The sequence below is a fragment of the Dromaius novaehollandiae genome, chromosome W (assembly GCF_036370855.1).
Source record: "Dromaius novaehollandiae isolate bDroNov1 chromosome W, bDroNov1.hap1, whole genome shotgun sequence".
In the NCBI taxonomy this organism is placed as follows: domain Eukaryota; kingdom Metazoa; phylum Chordata; class Aves; order Casuariiformes; family Dromaiidae; genus Dromaius; species Dromaius novaehollandiae.
Genome location: NC_088130.1, coordinates 14,475,103 through 14,502,066, shown reverse-complemented (window position 1 = coordinate 14,502,066; position 26,964 = coordinate 14,475,103). Strand labels below are relative to the sequence as shown.

Genomic DNA, 26,964 nt, shown 5'->3' with positions numbered 1-26,964 from the left:
CCAGGTTACTCAGGACTTTATCCAGTCTGGTCAATCGTGTTCACACCAGCTTTATTTCTTAAGGAAACCATGCTAAAAACAAACAAGATATTAAAATTTGACATCCCCCAGGTATTACATGGTTCTCTCCTTTTGGTATTTCACCTCTTTCTCCTGCCTAATCATTACTCGGGTTAGTAATTGTGACTGCTTGAGTTAGGGTATAGAAGGAGGAATAACTCCAGCTTGTGGCATGTAACTTTAAAATATGGGGCTGAAAAAAAGTGAAATGTAGTCAGAAAGGCTGTAAAATCAAGAGGGGAAAATACCTTTTTCATCTCATATCTAGATGCAGCTTAAGGGTTACAGAAAGAGTGTGCTTATACATGTGAGCTGAAAAGACAGCATGAAGGCAATTTTTAATAGTTACTTATCAAGAAGCAAGAGAAATATTCTAGTCAACTGATAGTATTCAAAAAGTGGAAATGAAACACCTGTAAAGCTAAAAACCATAAGAGAGCAAATAAAATATGAAGAAAAATAATATTTGGTAGACTGAGGAAAATTGTGAGGAATGAATAGGCATAGAGAGACTTAACATGATAGTCTTTAAATATGTGTGAAGCAAAAGGCTTCTAACAGTCTGATTATCGAGATATGAGGGGGGAACAGTTCAGGAAGGCAGTTATTGTAGAGAAGCTCAGTTTTTCTCTGCTTTGGTCATCTGCAAATACTGGGTCTCTTCAGCTCATCACAGCATCGTATCTATTAACTAAAGTGGTGATGGTGAAAGGAATAAATAAGCTGGAGAGCAGCAGAACACTTAAGATTTGATTTGCACCATATATGGGGCTAGATGGACTGCAGGATGGATCCGGCATGGCAGTTCAGTGTTCCTTTTAGGTTTTTCTCTTCAGACAGTGAGCTCTAGAGCAGAGTCTGTATCATCCTATGATTTCAGTTACTATGCTTGTTAATAGCAGAGCTGGCTATAATATTGACAGAATAGTGTGGAGGAGGGGAGTGACTCTTGCTGCCTTTCCTGCTGAGTCCTGAGACTTTTGTGGAAGTTTCAACAAGAATGGCAGCTCTAACAATCTGTTTAGTGAATCAGGAATGTGTATCCACAGAGAAGAGAGGTCTAGCTAACCATTTTAAGCAGGGACAAGCACTGAAAAGGAGAGCTAACTATTTCTGTTCAGGACCAAATGTGAACTTGGAGGTGAATGGCTTTCATATCACTAACACTGACAACTCTAGGAGCTACCTAGTCCCAGTAGAACTTCAGTAAAATACACAAATTTAAACCAAGTTTTTCGCGGTGGTTGTTTTTGATCAGATTGTCTTTACCTGTTAATTGCTATTACTGCACTAACATTAAAAGATGAAGCACCTCTGTGCTGGGCTAGCAGAGCTGATTTGTACTACAGCCAATTTTAAATGTCTACTCAGCTGTGTAAGCATGCACCTGGCAGGAATGGAGTGCATATCCTGAACTAGAGCTCTGTATGGGATCTACTTACTGGCAAATACAGATCCCATTGGTGTGAAGTCTGTGCTTATCTTTTCCCAAAAGGTCTTTGGATCACTTATTTGTGTGTGTACATTCTATATCTGTATGGGAGGAGTGCTTGTGTTGGGTATTATAACAAAATAGGACCTACCTCATTCTCTTGAAGTAAATAATTACTCTTTTTTCTGATATGACTTTTGTTGTCGTCTTAGCATTACTATTTAAAATATCTTGATGTTGCTAAAATATGCTTTAGTAAAAAATACTGGGGGACAATTAAGAGTTTGCATTATGAAGACAGTAGGTTCTATGACTAATTATAGGTGTTTAACTTTATGGTGTTTTGATCTAGTCTGTTAAGTCTTCCTTTCTAATGCTAGCTGCAGTAAATAATATTGAAGTTTCAGTGTGGGAAACAAATCACTCAGCTGAGGTTCTTTGTTTGCATTGGCACAGAGTGAAGACAGTCCAAGCCCCAAGAGACAACGCCTTTCTCATTCAGTCTTTGACTATACAACAGCATCACCAGCTGCATCACCGCCAATGCGACCATGGGAGATGACATCAAATAGGCAGCCTCCTTCAGCTCGGCCCAACCAGCATCACTTCTTAGGGGAACGCTGCAGCACGCCTGTGCGAAGTAGGAGGAGGTAAGCAAGCTATTTAGATTGGGGACCAGTTTCTTATTCTCTCTGTTGTCAACTCAGGGGAGGCCTGTTTCAGGCAGCACTGAATAGTATTTATCATATGATAAATACTCTAATGCTTCTTTTGACTTGTAAATTATAATAAGTGCAGCTGAAAACTCTGTACTGAAAGTAATTTAAGTTGTTGCAGCTTCCAATAATTTGTAAGAGTAGAGATAAATTGGGGAAGAGAATGCTTATTAACATTTTCAGTTATGAGCCAGCTTCTCTCTCTCCCATTCTATGCTGAAGTAATAAGCATTTAGAAAAATGGGGGGGGGGGGGGGGAAATAAAGCCCTATTTATTGTCAGGGTACTATTAAAAGCAATAAGTTCTGTATACAGTGTCATAAATGTTCACTGCACTCACAGTTCAGTCCTTGTCTTGCAAACAGTTTAAGTAAAGGTGAGGAAGACCTGATCGGAGGATACCATAGTATCATGTGGTTGCTGAGGTGGTTGGTTTGCATATCGTAAAGATTACATTTTTGTTCTGTTTTTAGCTTGTGGCTCATAAGCCTCTCTGAGGCAGAGCTTTTGGAATAAGTTAAATTGACTATCCAAAACTCTACGATTCTATGACTATGTTGAACTGATGTCTGGATGAGAGTGTATAGGAAAGCATGAAAATAAAGATATCTTTACTCTTCTATTTAGTCATCCAAAACAAAAGTTTTCACCCCCCTCCCCTGCAATGTCTCAGAAATGTGTCCAAGTCATCTAAAAAAAGCTTAAAGTTCACTGCCCTCTGTGTCACAGAAATACTATAGCTTGATTTCTACTAAAAATGAAATATTTGTGCTTTTTCATGACTGTAAAATGTTAGATGAGGTTGAAAACACATAATTGCTTCTCTTCTGACTCCATAGATAAAGTTTGTCAACCATGATAACGTAGTGTTAGTTTGAGGCAATAGACTTTAAAGTGTGCTGTTTTTTTTGTCTATGCTTCAAGTCCACAAATCTGGAAGCTTTCAGTCCACAGCATGAAAATGGTATGGATGTTCATACAGGTGTCAAACCTAAGAAAGAAATGGGTTTGTTGACTTCTCTCTTCAGAATAACTGCTGTAAGTCCTTTATATAGTTGTGTGCAGTGATGGCCCATTGATGAATCTAGCCCAAAAGGTGTTTTTATTTGGAAATGCTTTGAACTGGGCTGCCCAGAATATGCTGCATTTGACATTTTTGCTCGGCATCTGGCCAATCCGCACACATTTCCTTGCAACCTTCTGTTGCCATCTCTTGCAGAGTAAACAAAGTGTTTCATTAAGCTATGTACAGTGTATCCAGATCTAGACATTTTGGCAGTATTGTGGAAGGAAGAGGATGGGATACAAGTTGAGTATCCTGGCATTCAAATGCAGTCAACTCTTATCTGGATAAATGGTTGACGGCTTATAGATTAGCCATGTTGCAAGTGCAAAGATGCAAGTGTTATCTCAGTGCAGAGCCAGCTCCAGCCTGATGGGGGTTGTTAGCTTGGTCACAGCATTGTGCAGCCACAATGTTGCTGCTTCCAGGGCCAGCTCAGATACTTTTGGGAGGCACCAGGTTTTGCTTCTGCCAGACATTTGAATGTCTCGGCACTGAGTTCCCTTGCACTTGAGACTCAAAGGGTTATTTTAGCTTGGATGCACTCCTGAACTTGAGCTGGCTCTGGGTGTTATACTGTTGTGTGCCTGAGCTAATCTACCTTCCCAGAATAGGATTGTTGGGGGAGCACAATGTATACACATGTGCATGTTCTGCAGGAGTCTGCTCGAGTCTTATAGCACTGGTGCTAACTCAAAGCTAATGAGCCCTAATAGATCAGAGCTTGATTCCTTAAGGTCATTGTGAGTGCATTTATATTAATGTTTTAGTTGAGATCTTTTGAAGCAAATATCCTCATTGTCCCTGCTTATCATGCCTTGGTTTCTATTGTGGAGTGGTCTTGGACTTCATGAACTGGATTCTTTTCAGATAAAGCTAAACTGGAAGATGTACTCCAGCTGCAAATGGATGTTCAGTCTGTGGGCTAGTTCTAGTTGGGTTCCAAAGTAAAAGTCCTGAAATGTGTATAGGTTGGATATCAGGTCCTCAGTACCAACTTTTTTGCTCTATAGATTCACTACTATTGGTCCACAGTACTTGCTAATGTCGACATAGCCTGCATCTTTGCCATGTTTTGCAGTGGATTTCTGTAGGGTCTTTATTATCTGGATTTTTTTCCATTATGTGGGTTACTGTTTACACTATAACCTCTTTAGATCAGGGATTTTTGTATCATGCCAAGTAAAATGGGACCCTAATTTCAGTTGGGATTTTCAGATTCATGATAAGCAAATATTTCATTAAGAAGATAGATAGCCTCAATAGACTTTTACATAATACTGCTTATAAGTGAAGTTAATTCTCTTTTCTTTTTGAGAATGTACATATATAATGTACATATAAAGTTGGGTCTCCATCACTGCATTCATTCATTGCCATAGGACAAGGTCTTTGCTCTGACTGGAGACTGTTCTGAAACTGTTTTGCATTGGACAGCTAGCAAGTAAGTCTTATACTGCAACACCAAACACTAAAAAACAAGGTTCAAAAACATTCTCTCTTGTTCTGCTTTCTGATTTGAATCTGTAGAAGATGCTGTCCCAATGTGATTGTCCTTTGATTCAGAACTTATTTGTATTGTAAGCACAAGTGCATATGTGGAATCAAAAAGGACCACTCTGTTCACTCTCTACCAATCACTGGAAAGTGGGGACTTCTGTCCTTTTGCTACGCTATGCTGCATTTTCCATCTGTTCTTCCTTTCTTCTTTGCCATAATAGTAATTCTGAATTGAGTAGGGGCATTCAAAAAGTTGCTGCTTCAAAGGATTTGCCTTAGAAAACACTGAGTTTGAGGCTCTTCAGTTATGGACAGCTTGTGACTGCTGTTCCTGCCTAAAGATCATATTCACTATGTGTTCTTCTATCTGCTTCCATCTGACACACTTTAACTCAACTGGGCACACCACCTTTTATAGACTGTAAATGATTTTGGGTGTCAGGGACTGTTGCTTACTGGTTTTATACAATATTAGCATAGTGTTTGGAAGAAAAAAAGCTGAAGTGCAACTTCAATATAGATATTTAATAATTTAGATAGAGGTCTGACTACTCTTCCTGAGTCATTCCCAATAATTTAGAAATTTAGAAAGCTTTTAGAGCTTTGTATCTGGATGCTTTGAGTTTTGCTAAATGAAAAGGCTTTTTTTTAATAGCTCTGGAAGCAAAAGATTCTTTTACTATGTAATTTTGCTGCTTTCAGAGAATTTTGTTCTATCCAATCGGGAGAGAAAACATCCCACAAGCAATGCCAAAAATACAACCCTACACCCCTCTACTTCTGGAAAGAGAGAGGTAAAAGTAGTTTTGAAAGAAGCTACTCTGTCTAAAGATCAGTGCTGATGGTAATTAGGGAATTTGTTCTTCCAAAGAAATGGGGCTGTTATTGGTAACCCTCCTCCACTCCTGCAATTCTTCTAAACATAAGTCCTTGCATATATGTCTTATATTAAAAGCATTTGGAGCATATATATGCATCAGATTTCTTTTTTGTAGTAGGAAATAACAACTTGAAAGCTATAATTGGAATATTCAAAAAAACACCAAAAAACAAACAAACAAAACCCCTCATCTACTGCCATAAGTATTATCTGCTCTAGGTTTAGTATCACATAGAGGAAAGAAAATTGACCTAATGCAAAACACTGAACAGGTGGATCATACTAATAATACAGAGAGGGACAGTGGGACAAGAACTCTGGGGAAAGGAAACTGGGAGTAAACCAAATGTATTTTGAAAACACTTAAGATTGTCAAGTCAGGCACTCAGTGCTTAGGCAATAGCTTGTGTATGTATTCTGACGCGATAATCTATACAGAGAAAGGAGGCTGTTTTTTGTTTTTTTGTTTTCTGTGTTTTTTGTTGTTTTTTTTTCTTTTGTGCTGTGCTAAGATCTGGCCCCAGGCTATCTGTCTGATCTTGGACAAATTACTTAGCCTTTCTGTTTCAGTTTCATGAAAGGCAATAATAGCATAATGTTTCTGTGAACTAGGACAGGAAAATATTAGTTTGAGACACTTCTACGATACCATGGCAATAGCATATGAACAACTGTGGCAGTATCCATTTCTCCCCCCACCAAAGGAAAAAAAAACAACTATCTTCTTCAATAGAGAAGCTGGATGCAGCTTGAGAAATGTCAGTGTTATGTAGTGATTTGCCAACAGGTTTCAGTTATTTGATGATAGCAGAGGGAATGATGCAAGTTGAGAATCTTGGGTTCTGCTCCAGGCCATGTTGGAAAAGACGCGCTCTAGTGGTCGCAGAACCTTTCTGTTTATTCCCTTCAGTTTGGCTCATTCAGCCTGCTCTTTACCCAGGGTAACACTTGATCCCATGTAACTTAAATTATCCATTGCCTGTGGAATCTTTCATTTATTTGTTGTGCCTATATAAAGCCAGGCCCAGAGCACAGCTCCCAGGCACAGCAGTTTGCTCAAAGAGGGGCCTGGCAACACTGCTCAGACCAGCGTACATGTCCTCAGCTAGGGTGGTGATGCGTCACAGCGTACAGTCCCCGACAGACAACTGTCCCTGCAACATCAGAGGCTTCAACCCAGACGGAGCTTCAGAAGAAGGACACAGCTCTGCAAGTCTCAGGCTGCAGGGAGTGCCTGGGGCCTCTCACTGAGGCCGGGGCAGATGATCTTTTTGCTTGCAGGAGGTGTGCAGTTGTGGAGGAGCTGTTCTGCCATGTCAAGGATCTGTGGGAGGAGGTCAGCAGACTGCGCAGCATCAGAGAGGATGAGAAAGATATCAACCAGGTCTTCTCTGAGACTCTGCAGCTTTAGGAGCTTGAACCTCCAACTGTAGTGGAGGGGCAGGCAGAGTCAGTGCCTATCAGGTCAGAAAGTGGAAACTCCCATGATGGCAAAGGCTGGAAGCTGGTGACTTCTGGCACCAGGAGGAAGGATTCTGCTCCACCAGAAGACTTGCAACTTCAGAATAGGTTCACTGCCTTCATAGCTGATGAGGAGCTGGGTCCATTCGCAAATGGAACATCTGTGCCAGCTGAGCCTCAGCCACACAGGAGCACCAAGAAGCAGCAGCAAATGTTCACAGTGGGAGACTCCCTGCTGCGGGGGATGGAGGCTCCCGTCTGCTGCATTCCGGATGTTGTGGAGAGGCTGTCGAGGCTTGTCCAGCCCTTGGACTGCTACCCCCTGCTGCTCTTCCATGTGGACACCAACGATACTGCCAGAGAAGACCTAGAAAGTATCAAGCGTGACTACATGGCTCTGGGGGCGATGGTCAAGGGCACCCAGGTGGTGTTCTCCTCGATCCTGCTGGTGAGGGGGAAGGGCCTTAAGAGGACTGGATGGATCCTGCAGGTCAACAATTGGTTGTGCAGCTGGTGTTGACAACAGGATTTTGGTTTCTACGATCATGGGACCCTCTTCAAGGACTGACAACTGCTTAGAAGAGATGGGATCACGGAATCACAGAATGGTTGAGGTTGGAAGGGACCTCTGGAGATCATCTAGTCCAACCCCCCTGCTCAAGCAGTCTCACCTAGAGCATGTTGCCCAGGATCGTGTCCAGATGGCTTTTGAATACCTCCAAGGATGGAGACTCTACAACCTCTCTGGGCAATTTGTTCCAGTGCTCAATCACCCTCAAAGTAAAGACGTTTTTCCTTATGTTCAGACGGACCTTTCTGTGTTTCAGTTTGTGCCCGTTGCCTCTCGTCCTGTCACTGGGCACCACTGTAAAGAGTCTGGTTCCATCCTCTTTACACCCTCCCTTCAGATATTTAAATGCATTGATAAGATCCCCCCTCAGCCTTCTCTCCTCCAGGCTGAACAGGCCCAGCTCTCTCAGCCTTTCCTCATAGGAGAGATGCTCCAGTCCCTTCATCATCTTAGTAGCCCTCCACTGGACTCGCTCCAGTACCTCCATGTCTCTCTTGTACTGGGGAGCCCAGAACTGGACACAGTACTCCAGGTGTGGCCTCACCAGGACTGAGTAGAGAAGGGGGAGGATCACTTCCCTCGACCTAGTGGCAATGCTCTTCCTGATGCAGCCCAGGATACCATTGGCCTTCTTGGCCACAAGGGCACGTTGCTGGCTCATGGTCAACTTGTTGTCTGCCAGGACTCCCAGGTCCTTCTCTGCAGAGCTGCTTTCCAGCAGGTCAGCCCCCAGCCTGTACTGGTGCCTGGGGTTATTCCTCCCTAGGTGCAGGACTCTGCAGTTCCCTTTATTGAACCATGTCTCCATGATCTCAATGAGATTGTAGCCCTCTAACTGCACACAGATTTCTAATTCCTCCTGTTTGTTCCCCATTCTGCATGCATTAGTGCACAGGCACTTCAGAGAGGCACCCCAGCATGCTGACTTCCTAGAAAGGGCATGAGAGCTTTCCCCATAATGTGGTCCCATAGGCACTTCCTTATTTACATGCATATGCTTGGGGTGATTCCACTTCAGCCCTGTTTTGTTGACTAAGAGGTCCCTTCTGTTTACATCACCCCAGACCCTTTGCTTGGCAACCTCATCCACCACTTCCTTACTTGATCGTTGGTCTCTCTCTCCCTCCCTCCCCCCATCATTCCTAGTTTAACGCCCTCCTTACCAGATTGGCCAGCCTGTTGACAAAGATACTTTTGCATTACTTGGTCAGGTGGATCATAGTAGTGTACGCTTCCTCAGATATGGTTATGACACGCCGCAGAGCTCATTCCCCAGTAGCTGTTGGAGTTGCTGCATCTGCCATATCGGAGGCTTCCACCCAGACAGACCTTCTGACAGTGGATGCAGCTCTGCAGGTCTCAGGATGCAGAGAGTGCCTGGGGCCTCTCCGTGATGCTGGGGCTGACAGTCAACTTTTCTGCAGAAGGTGTGCTGTTGTTGACAAGTTGTGTCACCAGGTAAAGGAGTTACAGGAAGAAGTAAGCAGGCTGCGTAGCATCTGAGAAGATGATTGTGAGATAGATAGGATGTTCTTAGAGACCCTACAGCTTCAAGAGTCTCAACCCCCCACAGCAGTGGAGATGCAGGCGGGCTCTGTGCCATGTGGGACAGTAAGTCATAACTCTGTAGAAGACGAAGGCTGGAAACTGGTCATTTCTCATACGAGGAGAAAGGCTCTTGCTCCTCCTGAAGACTTGCAGTTGATGAACAGGTTCAGTGCCCTCCAAGCTGAGGAGGAGCTGGGCACAGCTTCAAGTGAAGCAACTGGGCTGATGGTCCCTGTGCCATGCAGGAACACCCGGAAGAAGCGGAGAGTGATTGTAGTGGGTGACTCCCTGCTGCAGGGGCCAGAGGCACCCATCTGCTGACCTGACCTGTTGTCTAGAGAGGTTTGCTGCCTACCGGGGGCTCGGATCCGAGATGTCATGGAAAGACTGCTGAAGCTTGTCCACCCGTCTGACTATTACCCCCTGCTGCTCTTCCACGTGGGCACCAATGATACTGCCAAGGGCACCTTGGAAAGTATCAAATGGGATTTCAGAGCTCTGGGGATGTCGGTCAGGGGTCTGGGAGCCCAGGTCGTTTTCTCCTTGATCCTGCCAGTGAAGGGGAAAGGTGTGAGGAGGAGTAGATGGATACTTCAAGTAAACAACTGGCTGCACAGCTGGTGTTGGCAACAGGGTTTTGGTTTCTATGACCATGGGACCCTGTTTGAAGATCGACAACTGATGGGGAGAGATGGGATCTACCTCACTAAACGAGGTACACGCGTCTTCGCCAACAGGCTGGCCAACCTGGTAAGGATGGCTTTAAGCTAGGAAAGACGGGGAAAGGGAGAGTTATAGAGACCATGCAGTCAGCAAAACAGGGCTTGAGTGGGGATACCTCAAGCATTTGCATGCAGCTAAGGAAGTACTTACAAGACAAGACTATGGGGAAACCTCTTACACCCCTTCTGAGAAATCAGCATGCTTGAATACCTCTCTGAAGTGCCTATACACCAATGCATGCAGCATGGGGAATAAACAGGAGGAATTAGAGCTGTGTGTGCAGTTGCAGGGCTATGATCTCATTGTGATTATGGAGACATGGTGGGATAGCTCGCATGACTGGAATGCTGCCATGGATGGCTACGCACTTTTTAGGAAGGACAGGCCAGGAAGGCGAGGAGAGGGAGTTGCCCTTTATGTGAGAGAGCAACTGGAATGGATGGAGCTCTGCCTAGGGGTGGACGATGAGCAGGTCAAGAGCTTATGGGTAAGGATTAAGGGACAGACTAACATGGGTGACACTGTAGTGGGTGTTTGCTACAGGCCACCTGATCAGGAAGAGAAAGTAGATGAAGCCTTCTACAGACAGCTGGAAGTAGCCTCATGATCACAGGCCCTGGTTCTCATGGGGGACTTGAACCACCCTGATATCTGCTGGAGGGACAACACAGCAGGGCACAAGCAATCCAGGAGGTTCCTAGAGAGCATTGATGATAATTTTCTGCCTCAGGTGATAGAGGAGCCAACGAGGAGAGGTGCATTGCTGGAACTTGTACTAACAAACAAGGAAGGGCTGGTTGGAGATGTGAAGGTTGAGTGCAGCCTTGACTGCAGTGACCATGAGATGGTGGGGTTCAGGATCCTGTGAGGAGGGAACAGGGCAAAAAGTAGGATCACAACCCTGGACTTGAGGAGAGCAGACTTTGGCCTCTCCAGGGACCTGCTTGGAAGAATCCCATGGGATAGGGCCCTAGAAGGAAGAGGGGTCCAAGAGAGCTGGTTAATAGTCAAGGATCACTTCCTCCAAGCTCAAGATCGGTGCATCCCAGTGAGCCGGAAGTCGAGCAAAGGGGACAGGAGACCTGCATGGATGAACAAGGAGCTCCTGGCAAAACTCAAGCAGAAGGAGGAAGTCTACAGAAGGTGGAAGCAGGGACAGATAACCTGGGAGGAATATAGGGACACTGTCCGAGTATGCAGGGATGGGACTAGGAAGGCCAAGGCCCATTTGGAGTTGAATCTGGCAAGGGATGTCAAGGACAGCAAGAAGGGCTTCTTTAACTACATCAGCAACAAAAGGAAGACTAGGAATGTGGACCTGCTGCTGAATGGGGCAGGGGCCCTGGTGACGAAGGATACAGAGAAGGCAGAGTTACTGAATGCCTTCTTTGTTTCAGTCTTTACTGCTAGGACCAGCTCTCAGGAATCCCAGACCCTGGAGACAAGAGAGAAAATCTGGAGAAAGGAAGACTTTCCCTTGGTTGAAGAGAATTGGGTTAGAGATCATTTAGGCAAACTGAACATCCACGAGTCCATGTGCCCTGATGGGGTGCACCCACGAGTGCTGAGGGAGCTGGCGGATGTCATTCCTAGGCCACTCTCGATCATCTTTGAAAGGTCATGGTGATCAGGAGAGGTGCCTGAGGACTGGAAGAAAGCCAATGTCACTCCAGTCTTCAAGAAGGGCAAGAAGGAGGAGCCAGGGAACTGCAGGCCAGTCAGCCTCACCTCCAACCCTGGAAAGGTGATGGAGCAGCTCATCCTGGATGCCATTTCCAAACACATGAAGGACAAGAGGGTGATCAGGAGTAGTCAGCATGGATTCATCAAGGGGAAATCATGCTTAACCAACCTGACAGCCTTCTATGATGGAATGGCTGTCTGGGTAGATGAGGGGAGAGCAGTGGATGTTGTCTACCTTGACTTCAGGAAGGCTTTCAACACTGTCTCCCATAACATCCTCATAAGTAAGCTCAGGAAGTGCAGGCTAGATGAGTGGTCAGTGAGGAGGACTGAAAACTGGCTGAATGGCAGAGCTCAGAGGGTTGTGCTCAGTGGTGCAGAGTCTAGGTGGAGGCCTGTAGCTAGCGGTGTCCCCCAGGGGTCAATACTGGGTCCAGTGTTGTTCAACTTATTCATCAGTGACCTGGATGAAGGGACCGAGTGCACCCTCAGCAAGTTTGCTGATGATACAAAACTGGGAGGAGTGGCTGACACACCACAGGGCTGTGCTGCCATTCAGAGGGACCTCGACAGGCTGGAGAGATGGGCAGAGGGGAACCTCATGGAGTTCAGCAAAGGGAAGTGCAGAGTCCTGCACCTGGGGAGGAATAACCCCATGCACCAGTACAGGCTGGGGGCTGACCTGCTGGAGAGCAGCTCTGCAGAGAAGGACCTGGGAGTCCTGGCAGACAACAAGTTGACCATGAGCCAGCAACGTGCCCTTGTGGCCGAGAAGGCCAATGGTATCCTGGGCTGCATCAGGAAGAGCATTGCCACTAGGTTGAGGGAAGTGATCCTCCCCCTTCTCTACTCAGTCCTGGTGAGGCCACACCTGGAGTGCTGTGTCCAGTTCTGGGCTCCCCAGTACAAGAGAGACATGGAGGTACTGGAGCGAGTCCAGCGGAGGGCTACTAAGATGATGAAGGGACTGGAGCATCTCTCCTATGAGGAAAGGCTGAGAGAGCTGGGCCTGTTCAGCCTGGAGGAGAGAAGGCTGAGGGGGGATCTTATCAATGCATTTAAATATCTGAAGGGAGGGTGTAAAGAGGATGGAACCAGACTCTTTACAGTGGTGCCCAGTGACAGGACGAGAGGCAACGGGCACAAACTGAAACACAGAAAGGTCCGTCTGAACATAAGGAAAAATGTCTTTACTGTGAGAATGGTTGACTGCTGGAACAGGTTCCCCAGAGAGGTTGTGGAATCTCTGTCCTTGGAGATATTCAAACCTCGACTGGACACGATCCTGGGCAACATGCTCTAGGTGAGACTGCTTGAGCAGGGGGCTTGGACTAGATGATCTCTAGAGGTCCCTTCCAACCCCAACCATTCTGTGATTCTGAGATTGGAAGGTATGTAGTGAATCTGGTGGGGGGCTGTGGGATGGTCTCATACTTAAAGTTTGTTCTCTTGCCAAATTTATGAGATGCTATGTAAGTCACTTTATCAAAACTTTTTTTTTATGGAGAAGTTATTACTTGTGTCCCTCATGAGTACATTGTCAAATCCCAAGTCTCTAAATTGCTTACTTGAAGTAAGAAGATGTTCTGGCTTTAGTAGATCTAAATATCAGGTACCCAGTATAAAACAGAAATTATACCACAGTTACAATTTGCTAGGATTCTCTAAAGATAATTTTTGTGAATCACTTGGGTATTTTAGTGATGGTCACATGTAAGATCTAAGGAAATCATTTGTCTACGTGTCTGTGATCATGTAATTAAAGATTCTCGTGTAGTGTGAATATGTGGGAGTCTCCTGAAGTTTTCATTCTTGTTTTCAGGGCTGCCGAGTCAAGTGCTCAAATGTCTTTTTAACAGGCTTTGTGAAAGTAATGTTTCTATAAAAATGCATGGGGCATGTGTATAATATTTGTATAAAAATGCTTTATTTTTCTGGTTTCCTCTGTTGGATTAAGCTATGCTCAAGCACTCTTATGCTGAAAGAAGCGTCAACGTTAGGGCTTTTAGCAGTTTTATCAGTGAAAGGTTATACTCCAATCTAACATACCTGTTCTGGTAAAACTTTCCAGTATAAAATTGTCCTTACTATCGAGTTCTTTGTGCTTCTTATATATAAATGCCGCAAACCTTTCTTAATGTGATTTTTCATCTTTTTTTTATATGTGTTTTCAGTCCTCCTGTTCGCCGTCAGAGAGCAAGAAGGGATCGTCTGTCTCGACATAATTCCATTAGCCAAGATGAAAACTATCACCCTCTCTCCTATGGACAGCAGCAAGCAATAGAAGAGCCCCAAGGCTTTCATCCTCCGAATGTATCCCCTTGTATGTTGCACCCTGCTGCTCACCCACCACAGCAGAATGCAGTAATGGTTGACATTCATGATCAGGTAAGAGTGTGTTGAGAACATGGATGCAAATGTCTTGAGGACTCTGTGTCCTCCTCTCCCAAGAGAGCAAATGAGCAAGCTCTCCTTGCCAAATTAGTTGGCAATGCAGATCACATAACACTAATTCCTATCAGTCTTCTTGTAGAGCAAGGTTTCTTTCTTCTGAGTAATATCAGTGTATAGAAAGCTGCAGTATTCAGTGAAAACATTATGATGCATTTTGTTATTTAAAAAAAAATCCAGACTGATACAGAAGAGTGAAAGTCAACAATTTGTCAGTGTGTTGGCACAATTCTGAAGGTCTTTGGATCCCACATTTGAAATGTGACTCTTCTGCTTCTGATGTTAATTTAGTTTAAGATATGATATGGTAATAATGTATTTTATTTAATTGCATATGAGGTACCTCTCTTTAGCTTAAAGTGCTTTACATAGTTAAAATACATTATTTAAAAATAGAATTCACAATGCATATAATTGACTGTCTACATAACAGCAAAACTCATGATAATATTGTCTCATCACTAAATTATTCATTCTAGCCTCAACCAGCTCCTTAAATGGCATGAGAAGATGAGATTTGCAGTTGGTCCAGAAAAATAATGTAGGTTTTCTCTGAGACAGGAAATGGAGCAGGATCCCATAATTGAGGCTCTTTAAATGAAATTGTCTTCTTGCTATAGCCTTTTCTTGTTCAAATCAGTGGGCTGCAGCCCAAGTGTGTTTGTTGCCATGCAGTTACATTCATGAACTGGGGACAGAGCTAGTCATTCAGATATCCAGGTCCCAAACTGCCCAGGCTTAAAATGCAACTCTTGCAGCACAGCTTATAAACTGATTTGCATTCAGTACAGCAGCAGATCACTGATGTTGCATTTTATGCGCAGAGGACTGCTCAGTAAGGAACTATCTGCATCTGGAGCAGAGTGCATGGGTTAAAGTTAATAGCCTGTCTGACCATCTCACAGCCTTTGCTTGTATCTGATGAACAGCTGAGTTACTGCAGTATCTCAAAATAAAAATGCAATTAGTGTTTGTTCTGGTTGATCAGACTCATGATGTCATCTTGAGAAATAATTATTCTGTGACGCTGCCACTACCTTCCAAGCACCATCCACAACCAGACGTTAGTGTTTTCAGAGTTACTGTGGGTCTTCCATGATGGTGCTTTGCACAGACTGCTCTAGAGGTAACCCTTTCTCTTAGAAAACATTTTTTTTGTTTGTTTTCCTTTCCGCACTGTGAGAGCAGTGGTAACCTCTCCTGAATTACATCTGGCACTGCCCTCAAATGCCCAACAATTATGGCATTAAAACATTAAAGCCTCTCTGATAGACCTTGTACAAAATATTTGCGTTGGTACCTGAGCCAGAACTAGGTCAAATTCACTGTTTCTGCTGAGTGGTTTTTGTCCCAAATATGTGCAAGTTTGAGATTTGAAGTTTTATTCAGTCATCTGTGTAGTGTTCCTGTTCTGGCCTCTGTATCTGATGACCAGTTCAGTAGGTTAGTCCTCTTCAATTTACTTATTCTCATCTTTGTAATGAGCTGTTCTTGCTTGTTAATTTCCCAAGGGTGAATTCCATTTTAGTAGGTTGTGAAGGAAGGTTCTTCAAAATAGTTGCTTTCTATGGATCTGTCTTCCCTGCCTGTGGTTCTTTGCAGTTTTTGCTAGAGATTCCTGATGTATTGTGGGGAATTGAGCAGTGTCTGGGTCCAGAGTATCTTCTACCCTTGATTTGATGACTGAGTTCTAAGTGAATATTGCTAACTAAAAAAAAAATCTGTAAGCCAGGATGTTTTCTACTGTTTGTAGATATTTAGTGGATGCTGTCTCAGAGGCATGTTTACAAGTATGTAACCTTGTCCTTTTCAGCTTTTAAGTTAGTCTTTGGTTTCATCTACTGTTGTTAGTCATGTTAAGACACAGTGTTGGCCTGAGTAGGAATCCAGAGATCGGCCTCTTTGCAGGAAAGAAAATCTATTTGAAGTTCTTGTTCTTTGGGGATATGTCTCTGTGGATTACCATTTAATCACTCTGTAAATAAGAGTTGAGGAGATTCTTTAGCTACTTGTGTGTGGGGGGGTCCTTTTTTTTTTGGATTGGCTTTTATGTGGGAGTTGCTGCTGCCTATTTTCTTTAAGAACTAACCTTAGTTGGGGTGGGGGGTGGGGGGGGGGCTGCTGAATTTGAGATACTTTTGAGTGCCTCTAATGGTGTCTTGGAGGATTTAACATCTTAAGTTGAGAGCTCCCTCCTGGCCTTGCCCCCAAAACACTGATTGAAGAGTAGTACTCCAATGAAATGAATATTTTTAAAGAACAGGGGTTACGGGTATTTGCCTTCTTTTACACCTTCAGTGTAAAAATACTTTTCCGTTATGTTAGGTGAAAGCTTATTGTTTTCTATGCCATGCCATAACTGTCTAAAGCCCTTGTAACAACTTACTTCATACACTTGTTTCCTTTTGCTGCAGATCCATCAGGGTGCAGTCCCTGTCTCATACACAGTAACAACAGTGGCACCGCATGGAATTCCACTCTGTACAAGCCAGCACATACCAGCCTGCAGCACACAGCAGGTCCCAGGGTGTTCTGTGGTATTCAGTGGACAACACCTTCCTATCTGTAGCGTGCCTCCTCCCGTAAGTATGGTTCTCTAGTTATACTGACTTGGACTTAGACTTAGGAGGTGGGAAGCCTAGAGTTTCACTGCCCATATAGTTTTTATTTTACATCAAAGAAAGCTGTTCTTTCCTGGAATAAATTGCAATGGTATAATAGTGTAAGCTTTAGAGCTGGTAAACATATTGTGCTTCTCTGCTACCTTCATAGAGTTATATCTTATTCTGATGTATTTTTGACTCAAAATGGATGCCAGTTTATGATCTGATCTCTCACCCTATCCATGCATGCATTCAGATGTTTAGAGGAAAAGACTTTCAAAGTTCATCAAGTATTATTAGGAAGTTCACCTAGAATAACTGGTAACTTGAAGAGATCTCGTTCAAGGATTGGTTGTACATTGGAAAGATCAGCCCTTCCAACTAGGAAAAAATATTTTTTAGAGATGTTTAGATGATGATCCCAAAAAATTAATAAAAGCCACAATGTTCTGTCTTTTAACTGGAAATGTTCTTATAAAATAGTAGCTTTTAAGTGCTTCTACAGCTTACAGCTCTTTATGAAAGAAAGGCAAGGAAGAAGGAGGGGGTGGTTGCTCTTTACATGAAGGAGTAGCTTGAACATATGGAGCTCTTCTATGGAATGGGTGACAGACTGTTTGATAGGTTGTGGGTCAGGAACAGAGGAGAGACCAGTAAGGGGTGATATCATGGTGGGAGCTTGTTACAGACCACCTGATCAGTGTGAGGAAGTAGACAAAACCTTCTTTAAGCAACTTGAGGAAGTCTACAGATTACACACCCTGGTTCTTCTGGGAGATGTTAACCTCCCTGACATCTGCTGGAAAGGCAACACAGCAGGATATAAGCAATCCAGGAGGTTTCCATGGGGTGTTGGGAGGACAATTTCTTAACAGAAGTGCTGGATGGGCCAACCGGGGTGATGCACAGCTGGATCTGTTACAAACAAGGAAGAACTGGTTGAGGATATGGTAATCAATGGCAGCCTTGGCTCTAGTAACCATGAAATAGTGGAGTTTAAGATCCTGAGGGGAATGAGGAAGGGAAGTAACAGAGTACAGACCTTGCATTTCAGGAGAGCAGACTTTGGCTTATTCAGGGGACTGGTGAGTGGAATTCTGTGAGAGGCAACTCTGAAGAGCAAAGGAGCTGCAAAGAGCTGGCAGGTCTTCAAGGACAACCTCCTCCAAGCACAAGAACAGTCCATCCAGATACTCATGAAAATGAGTAGCTATATTAGGAGTCTGTCTTGGCTAAGCAGGGAACTTGTGACTGAGCTCCAATGCAAAAAGGATGTATACAGGAGGTGGAAGCAAGGATAGGCTACAAAGGCAGAACATAGAAGCATTGCCTGGCCATGTGGGGATGGTGTTAGGAAAGCCAAAGCTCAGCTAGAATTGATGCTTGTGATGGACATCGAGGGTAAGAAGAAGAGCTTGTACTACCATGTTAATGGTAAAAGGGTGAACAAGGAAAATGTGGGCCCATTGCTGAATGGGGTGGGCGATTTAGTGACAACAGATGCAGAAGAGGCTGAGATACTCAATGCTTTCTCTGCCTTGGTCTTCATCAACAAGGTCTCCCAGGCCTTTGTGCCTAGGGAATTGGTTCAAGGAGGAGAACAACTACCAGTAATAGAAGAGTATCGAGTTAGAGATCTCTGGAGAAATCTTGATCCATACAGGTCCATGGGATGTGTCTGTCATGGTTTAAGACCAAATGGCAGTGTGGAGGATTTGGATATCAAAGCACTTTAATCACCAATATATGCAATTTTATGAATTACATGACTTCTCTGTGTCGTGGGGGAGATGGTGCAGTGGAGAAGAGAAGTCGAGCGGGTCAGCATAGCGGTTTCTTACACAACCTCCTTGTTCCATGGGAGAGATGGCGCAGTCCGGGAGAGAGGTTGGGCAGGTCAGCATGGTGGTTCCTGCCATGCTGTGTGTAGTCTTCACACAGTGTCATGAGGTTTCCCTGAGTTCTTTTCCACTCCCTGGGTTCCCTGGAGGTTGGGGAGATGGTCCCAGATCCTGGTGAAGGGTCGTGGGGCTTCCCTCCCCAGAGTCTTTTCAGAAACTCTCGGTCACCCCAGTTTCTTATGTGTCCTTAGTTGTAGGATTGGGTAGAGAATACCTTGTTGATGATTAGTCTGTTCAGATTGTGCTATCGTTTTCTAATTTGTTGGTGCTGTTGTTGGTGCTCACAATCTGCTCGTTCTGGACAGTTTTGCACTTCTTGATGATCAACAGGTTGTTTGCATAGTTTGGCTATCCATTTCCTTGAGCACACCAAAACTATTCTGCTGTTCGGGACAGGTGGTTGATCATATTTCATCTACTTCTACTACAGCAAAAAGTTGGTTAAAGTTCATGGGCTTATGCCAACAGCTATGCTGACTAAGTCTAACTCATGCTAACTGCTACAGCATCCAAGAATGCTGAGAGAGTTGGCCGATGTCACTGTGAGGCTGCTCTCTGTCATCTTTGAAAGGTTATGGAGATTGGGGGGAGGTCCCTGACAACTGAAGAAAGGCAGTCGTTGCACCCATCTTCAAAAAGGGCAAGAAGGAGAATCTAGGGAACTACAGGCCAGTCAGCCTCACTTCAGTCCCTGGGAAAATCATGGAACATGTTCTCTTGGAATACATTTCTGGGCACACGAAGTAGGAGGTGACTGGGAATAGCCAGCATGGATTTACCAAGGGTAAAATCATGCTTGACCAACCTGATTGCTCTTCCCTCATCTACAGTGCCAGTTATTTCATCACAGAAAGCAATGGATGTCATTTACCTTGACTTCAGCAAGGCTTTTGATGTGGTCTTCCACAGCATCCTTGTATCCAAGTTGGGACATTATGATCTAGATGGGTAGACTACTAGATGGGTGAAAATCTGGCTGGATCATCAGGTTCAGAGGGTAGTGGTAAATGGTTCATGTTCTACTCGGAGGCCAGTTACAAGTGGAGTTCCTCAGGGTCTATCCTGGGACCATTCCTGTTTAATATCTTTTTCAGTGACCTGGAGGAGGAGACAGAATGCATCTCATCAAGTTTTCAGACATCGCTGAACTGGGGGGGTGCAGTTGATATTTTCAAGGGCAGGACTGCCATTAAATGGTCCAGGCTGGGGAGTGACTGGCTGGGGAGCAGCTCTGCTGAAAAGGTCCTGGGGGTCCTGGTGAACAGTAGGCTAAATATGAGCCAGCAGTGTGCCCTGGCATCAAGGAAGGCTAACAGCATCCTGGGCTGTATCAATAGGAGTGTAGCCAGTAGGCTGAGGGAAGTGATATTATACTACTTTACTTGGTACTCCTTACACAGCATCTGGAATACTGTGTCCAGTTTTGGGCCTTTCAGTAAAAAACATTGACAAGTTGCACCAAGCCCAGCAGACGGACACCAAGTCTGTGGATTGGAGCACATGCACTATGAGGAGAAGCTGAGCGAACTGGGCTTGTTCAGTTTGGAAAAGAGAAGGGTGGAGGGGGATGTAATAGCAGCTTTTCAATAGTAAAGAGGAGGTTACTGAGAAGATGGAGCCAGGCCTTTTACTGAGGTACATGGTGGAAGAACAAGAAAAAGTTGTCAGAAATCAAAATGTAGAAGGTTCTGAATGGGTATAAAGAAAAAAGTGTTTAGTATGAGGATAACTAAGCATTGGAACAGAGGCTCAGAGAGGTGATAGCACCTCCATCCTTGGAGGTTTTCAAGCTCCAACTGGAGAAAGCCCTGAGCAACCTGGTCTGACCTCATTAGCTGACTCTGCTTTGAGCAGGACATTGGACTAGAGACCTCTTGAGGCTCCTTCCAACCTGAATGGTTCTATGAAAATTTTCTTGTTTAATAATTGTGTGTCTCCCCATTCTGCTGGGAGTTGGAATAAGCTACCTTGACTAGGTAATTCTTATCAGTCTAGGATTTGAAAGAATGTGAATGTTTTTCCTAGGAATTTTCATATATCAGCTGGTAGAGGATACTTTTCAGTCACCTTCTTACGATACGTCTTCTTGTGAAGGTATCATCATTGAGTGCTAACAGAGCTATCACAGCTACTTTTTTCTTTTCTAATATAAATCAGGAGATAATTAAATATGGTGCTCACAAGCCCAGTAGCCATTTGCATTACCAGTTTTTATTTCCATTGTACAGGAATGTTTTTGTTATGAATGTAGTCTTGGAATGTCCAAGTGTTGTTGCACTTGATATTTTTGGGTCTATGCAGGCCAGGCACTCATCAGTAGTGTGTAACATAGCATTTTCCGTGCTGCTGCTATGTTTGCGTTCTCTGATCTAGGGATGTGAAGAAAAAGTCTGGGGCAGTGAAACAGAACCTTTGATGCGGCCACATGTTTGTCTGTGTATACTGCTAGTATTGTTTTTTTTCTAACTCTGAAGCAGCTAAATTGAAGGGTGAGGGACATTAATTTGTGTTCATGTTTTCCAGATGCCTTTGGGTCCCCATCAGAGATGACACCTTCTCTCTGGCATGCTGCTAGCCAGTCTGTCTGCTGATAGCATTTCCTCTTATTTCCTTGGTTAGCAAACTTAAGTCCTGTATAAGGAGCAGTATCTTTCAAAATGACTGATATAACAGATTTACATTAATGTGTGTCCCTGAGATAGTTTCTCCCTCTCCCTTACCTTTTGTATTTGGTGTTTCAATTTAGAGACCTGAGTCTTTACTGCTTGTATATTTCTATACTCAAAGTAGTCACAAAAGGGAGTACCTGCAGAGATGAAGTGATATTTGCAAAGTAAATTCAGCAAGGCAGAAATCTAACAGGTCCCACAAAGTGCTAAGGAGCAGCAGAGAAAAATCTAAAAGGTATCTCGGGGTCTGAGACAGCCCAAACAACTGGTTGGATTCTGATCCCTTCCTCTCCTGCTGTAAACTAGTTTCCTTATCAGTGCCATTTTTAAAGTATTGTGTAAGTTAGCAATATAAATATGCTTTGAACATATACATGAATAAAACTTCAGTACAAATACAGATTAATCTGGTTGTTTCCAGTTGTTATACACCTGTTAAACAGGTTTGTTAAGAGAATGAACACAGTGCAACAGAATACAAAGAATCATCGAAATTAAGATTATGTAATGTCTGCCCCTGATGTTGCTCTTTCTTCTGGTGTGTCATAGAATAATGTAGGTTAGAAGGGGCCTCTGGAAGCCATCTGGTTCAACCCCCTGTTCAAAGCAGGACCCACTCCAAAGTTGCATTAGGTTGCTTAGGGCCTTGTACAATTCAGTTCTGAAACTCTTCAAGGATAGAGATTCTACAACCTCTTTGCCCCCCCCGTTCCAATGTTTGATCATCCTTGTGGTGAAAAACTTCTATCACTGTGTCTCTCCAAGAAGAGTCTGGCTCCATCTTCTCTATACCTTCCTGATAGGTAGTTGGAGACAGCAAGAAGATTCCCCCACATGCACCACTATTACCTTCTCTTCTTAAGGCTGGAAAAAAAAGAAAAAGTTCCATCAGTCTTTCCTTATACATCTCCAGCCCCCAATGATCTCGGTGATCGCTTCTGCTGGACTCACTCCAATATGTCAATGTATGTCTTGTACAGGGGAGCCCAGAACTGGACACAGTGTTTCAGATGTGGTCTCACAAGTGCCAAATAGAGGGGAAGAATCACTTCCCAGAACCTGCTGGCTGCACTCTGCTAATACAGCCCAGGATGCAGTTGTCCTTGGCTGCAAGGGCACACTGCTGACTCATGGTCAACTTCTTATCCACCAGGACCTCCAGGTCCTTTTTTGCAAAGCTGCTTTCTAGCCAGTTGGCCCCAGCCTGTCCTGTTGCATGGTGTTATTCCTCCCCAATTGCAGGACCTGGCATTTGTCTTAGTTGACCCTCATGAGGTTTCTGTCAGCCCATTTCTCCAGTCATCCAGTGTATCAACTGCTTCTCTCAACTTGTCATCTGTGAACTTTCTGATATGTTTATTACTTTCATAAGATCTCATTCATTCTGTGTATATATAACTATACAATCAAAGCCAATTCTCACTTATCAAATTTCTGCCTCAGATTTAAAACCTCTGGAGTCATCTGTTTAGATGGCAGGAATTTTCCAAAAATGCTTAAATGAGATTAAACTTATCTTAATTCTTTTTTTTTTTTTTTTAATTCTCTTTCTCTCTCAACCCCCCCCCCCAACTTAATTTGCATCAACTTCAGTTGCTGTGAGGTGGAGACCTGGTCTGAAAATGTCAGCTGGTAAAATGAAAACTTGCCAATAAACAGCTGAAAAGGCTCACTAGAATGGAAATTGGTCGCATATTTTTAGCACCAGAGATCACTGCACATTCTAGCTATAATTAAAAATAATGAAGTGGAAAATTATTCCTGAATATAACAACATAAAGTGGAGTCTGGATTGACATGTTCTCTTATAGTAATGTTGGGTGAGGAATAGATTCTGCTTCTTCAGTATTGAATAACTGTGGATAAAGGCAATAGATTTGAAGGCCTGAATGACCATTAAAATATACCCTAACCTCCTGCATAACACACATCGTAGAATGTTGCTCGATAATCTTTATGCAATACCCTTTACATATATTAAAGTCATAGTAATCTTTATCTAGTCTTGACTATTGTATAAACTGCTGAACTGTATTTTGATGTTTCCAAAAGTACCTCTGAACTGTGTTATGGAATACTATGTTATGATGTACCTGCACATTTATTGTTATTTATTTCAAAGGATTATTTGAGGTGAATCAGCATTCAAATCATACTAATCTTGTACTGTATCAGCTTGATGTAAAGATCAATTTGGGGTCATGATCACAGTAAAGGAGGCTGTGACTGCACTTTTGCTATTGCAATCTGATCTTAAACTGTATCTCCTTACCATCTGTACAGTCATTATAGTCAATATGCATAATGTGTTGTGTGTCACAGCTAATAAGAAAAATATGCTTTTGGTAAGAGAGAGTACAGCTGGGTCCTCTACTCTTCATTCCTTGATAAAGCTTGATTCACTTTGGAAGTGGGGCAGTGAAGTTTAATGTTTGAAGATTGTCTTAATAAACACCCTTGTTTACATAAGAGAGTTGTTGCTTATTTTTAAAAAGCTCATTTTGAGTTGTACTTTAAATGGTCAAAAATGTAAAAGGAATGCCTGATGTTCTGGTGACTGACTAAAGAGTAGTTGACAGAATGTAAATTTGGGGTCTTGTTCCTGCATGCGTAGAGCTGGAAGTGAATCCGAGTACTTCCATGAAGTGAGTTCCTATTCTCCCTACCACTGCCTTGATTCCTGAGAGAGTTCAAACTGTAGTATCCCACAGTATGTTTTGGACAAGCAGCTTCACAGAGGAGAGAAGGTGGTCTACATTCTATGGAAACTCAGGGTCATAGGAACGCTTTTCATCCCTTCAGAGCGTAAGACTCCCCTCAAAAGCATGGAACTGAGCAGAGCTTGCAAGGCTAGTTATAACTTCAGGCAACAGAGTAGTTTAGGGCACAATCTGAATCTAGGAGTCCTTCAATTCCAAAATAGTTCCATGGTCATTGCTTTGGCATGTGTATGTGAAGGTAATATATGGGAAGAATAGAAGCTACTATGGTAAGTAAACATGCTTTCCCCTTGGGAGTCTGTGCCTGATAATGTGGAGTGTTGAACACCCCCAACTCCTATTGACTTCATTTAAAGTAAAAGGCCCTTTGCACCTAGCAGGTGTAGCATCACACTTCTGGACCCTGTTCTGTACTAGAGTTACTATTCGTTGAGTTTGCGAATGAATTATTATTTGGGTTGTGTTTGAAAGCCAAGGGCAAGTGGTCTGCTTTCTTTTAATATCTCCTTAATAAACAAATAATGTTCTATAAGAATCTTCACACTAGATGTAAAAATGTTCATTTTCTTTCAGATGCTTCAGGCGTGCTCAGTCCAACATCTACCAGTACCATATGCAGCGTTCCCACCTCTGATTTCTAATGACCCATTCCTTTTGCATCCTCCTCACCTCTCTCCGCATCACCCTCCTCACCTGCCACCTCCAGGGCAATTTGTTCCCTTCCAAGCACAGCAGTCACGGTCGGTAAGTAATGCTTCTTATCCCCTCTCCTAGTTTGGGCTTGATCAGCAGATGATGCTCTTGAATCTCATTCTGGTTGAGAAAACAAATGGATCTGGTTTAGAGTAAGTAATAGGGTTTTGTGGTAGTGCTACCTGAGCAAGACTAGATCCTTAGTCTGAAGAAAAAAATCAGCAGTTTCTCAGAGAAAAAACTTTGTAGAGAGACCAGAAAGCACAGATCATTATTCCTATTGCATGCTCCTACCATGTTACTTCACAGTTGATTTAAAGTGACCACTGTCTCCCCCAGAACACTAGAGAGAAAAGTATTACTTAAACCTTCTAGAGTGTATCTGGAACCTCTTTCTTCCTCTGCTTATGGAAGTTAGTGACTCTTTTCACTTAAGCAAACTTGGCTGAAAAGCTAATAGCTTCATAATAAGGCTTATGCAAACATGGGAGAAGATGATCTTATTTTGCACATGAGGGAAGAAATTACATTTTGTAATTTCTGCTTACTAATTTTCTGTCAGAGGTTATCTACACCCTTATGCCTGTTTCTTTGGAGGTCTGCTAATATTTCATTAATGCAGAAATACAAAATAACTTCAGTATTACTGACAAATACTGCTCAGACCTATCTGTGTCAAATCTCAGGTGCTGGTACTACTGTAATAATTTCATTATAGTCATGGGGAAACAGTTCTGCATAGTTTTATCTGGTAATCAGGATACGTCTTTCCCTCAGAAAATGTCTGGTCTTCTTTCTTAGCTTGGATTGCTAATTTAGGTTCAAGAATAGGCTCCCCTGTTAACTTTTAGCTCCATCAGATAACTTGATTTTACTGTGAAGTCTTACTTGGAGAATTATTGCCTTAAAAATGCTGACTGTTTAAAGTTTGTTCAGCAGAATGAGGAAACAATTCTGCTTTTCCTTTGCTTCCAAAGATGACTTCTTATCTAACTGTTTTGAAGCATGTGGAATTAAGTACCAGGAAAAGGGTGAATTAGTAGAGTTAAGGTTTTTCTGAAAAATGAAACCAAAATGAGTTGAGATTTGAGCTGGTCTTTCCTAATAGCAAAAAGTATAGCTTCAAGATAATGCATCTAGCCTAAACATGGCAATAGGTTATTTATAAGTAAAAAAGATGGTGCTCATAATGAAGATTTTTGCTTCACAGGGAAACACCGAGTTGTTTTTTGTAAGAAACTTCTTAATTCTTCATATATCTCTGTGCCTTCAATTCTCCTCATGATAATGAAATAGAACTATTTTCTTCTGTTTGAGAACATCTCTCTATTAAGGAAGTCAGTAGTTGCTGCCTTACATATGCAATCTGGTGAATTGGATCATAGGATCACAGGATCATAGGGTAATTCATGTTGGAAGGGACCTCAGGAGGTCTCTAGTCTCTAGTCCAATCTCCTGCTCAAAGCAGGGTCAGCTATGAGATCAGACCAGGTTGCTCAGGGCTTTGTCCAGTCTGGTCTTAAAAACCTCCAAGGAAGAAGACTGCGCAGCCTCTCTGGGCCCCTGTTCCACTGCTTGACTGTCCTCATGGTGAAAAAGTTTCTCCTTATATCCAGTCTAAGCCTTTCTTGTTTTGACTTCGGCCCATTGTCTCATCCTCCCACTATGCACCATTGTAAAGTGCCTGGCTCCATCTTGATGACCTCTCTGCAGGTACTGGAAGGCTGCTATTAGGTTCCCCCAAAGCCTTCTCTTCTCCAGGCTGAACAAGCCCAGCTCCCTCAGGCTCTCCTTGTAGGGCAAGTGCTTCAGTCCCCTGACCATCTTGATAGCCCTCCTTTGAACTCGCTCCAGTTTAACAATGTCTTTTTTTTTGTATTTGGGTGCCCAAAACTGGATGTGGTATTCTAGATGAGGTCTAACAAGTGCTGAGTAGAAAGGAATAATCACTTCCCTCAATCTATTAGCTATGCTCCTGTTAATACAGCCCAAGATACTGCTGGCCTTCTTTGCTGCTGGGGCATGCTGCTGACTCACATTCAGCTTGCTTTCTACCAAGACTCCCAGGTTCTTTTCAGCAGAGCTGCTCCCCAGCGAGTCTGTCTCCAGTCTGTATTGTTGCCAGGGGTTCTTTCTTCCCAGGTGCAAGACTTGACATTTGTCCTTGTTGAATATCATAAGGTTCCTTTTGGCCCATTTCTCTAGTCTGTCCAGGTCCCTCTGTATGGCAACCCTGCCCTCCAGTGTATGGACTTGTTCCCCCCCAATTTGGTGTCATTTGCAGACTTCA

The 26,964-nt window shown here is 43.3% G+C and overlaps 1 protein-coding gene across 9 annotated transcripts in view; it reads left to right on the top strand.

Moving 5' to 3' along the window:
* LOC135323550 (E3 ubiquitin-protein ligase RNF38-like) overlaps positions 1-26,964 on the top strand; it is a 178,458-nt gene that overhangs the window by 132,222 nt on the left and 19,272 nt on the right. For all 9 annotated transcript variants that reach the window (XM_064500271.1, XM_064500270.1, XM_064500272.1 and 6 more), the window contains 4 exons: positions 1,949-2,142; positions 13,812-14,025; positions 16,503-16,670; positions 24,555-24,725. In XM_064500271.1, the coding sequence (XP_064356341.1) occupies positions 1,949-2,142; positions 13,812-14,025; positions 16,503-16,670; positions 24,555-24,725 (747 nt within the window). The remainder of the gene's footprint in view (positions 1-1,948; positions 2,143-13,811; positions 14,026-16,502; positions 16,671-24,554; positions 24,726-26,964) is intronic.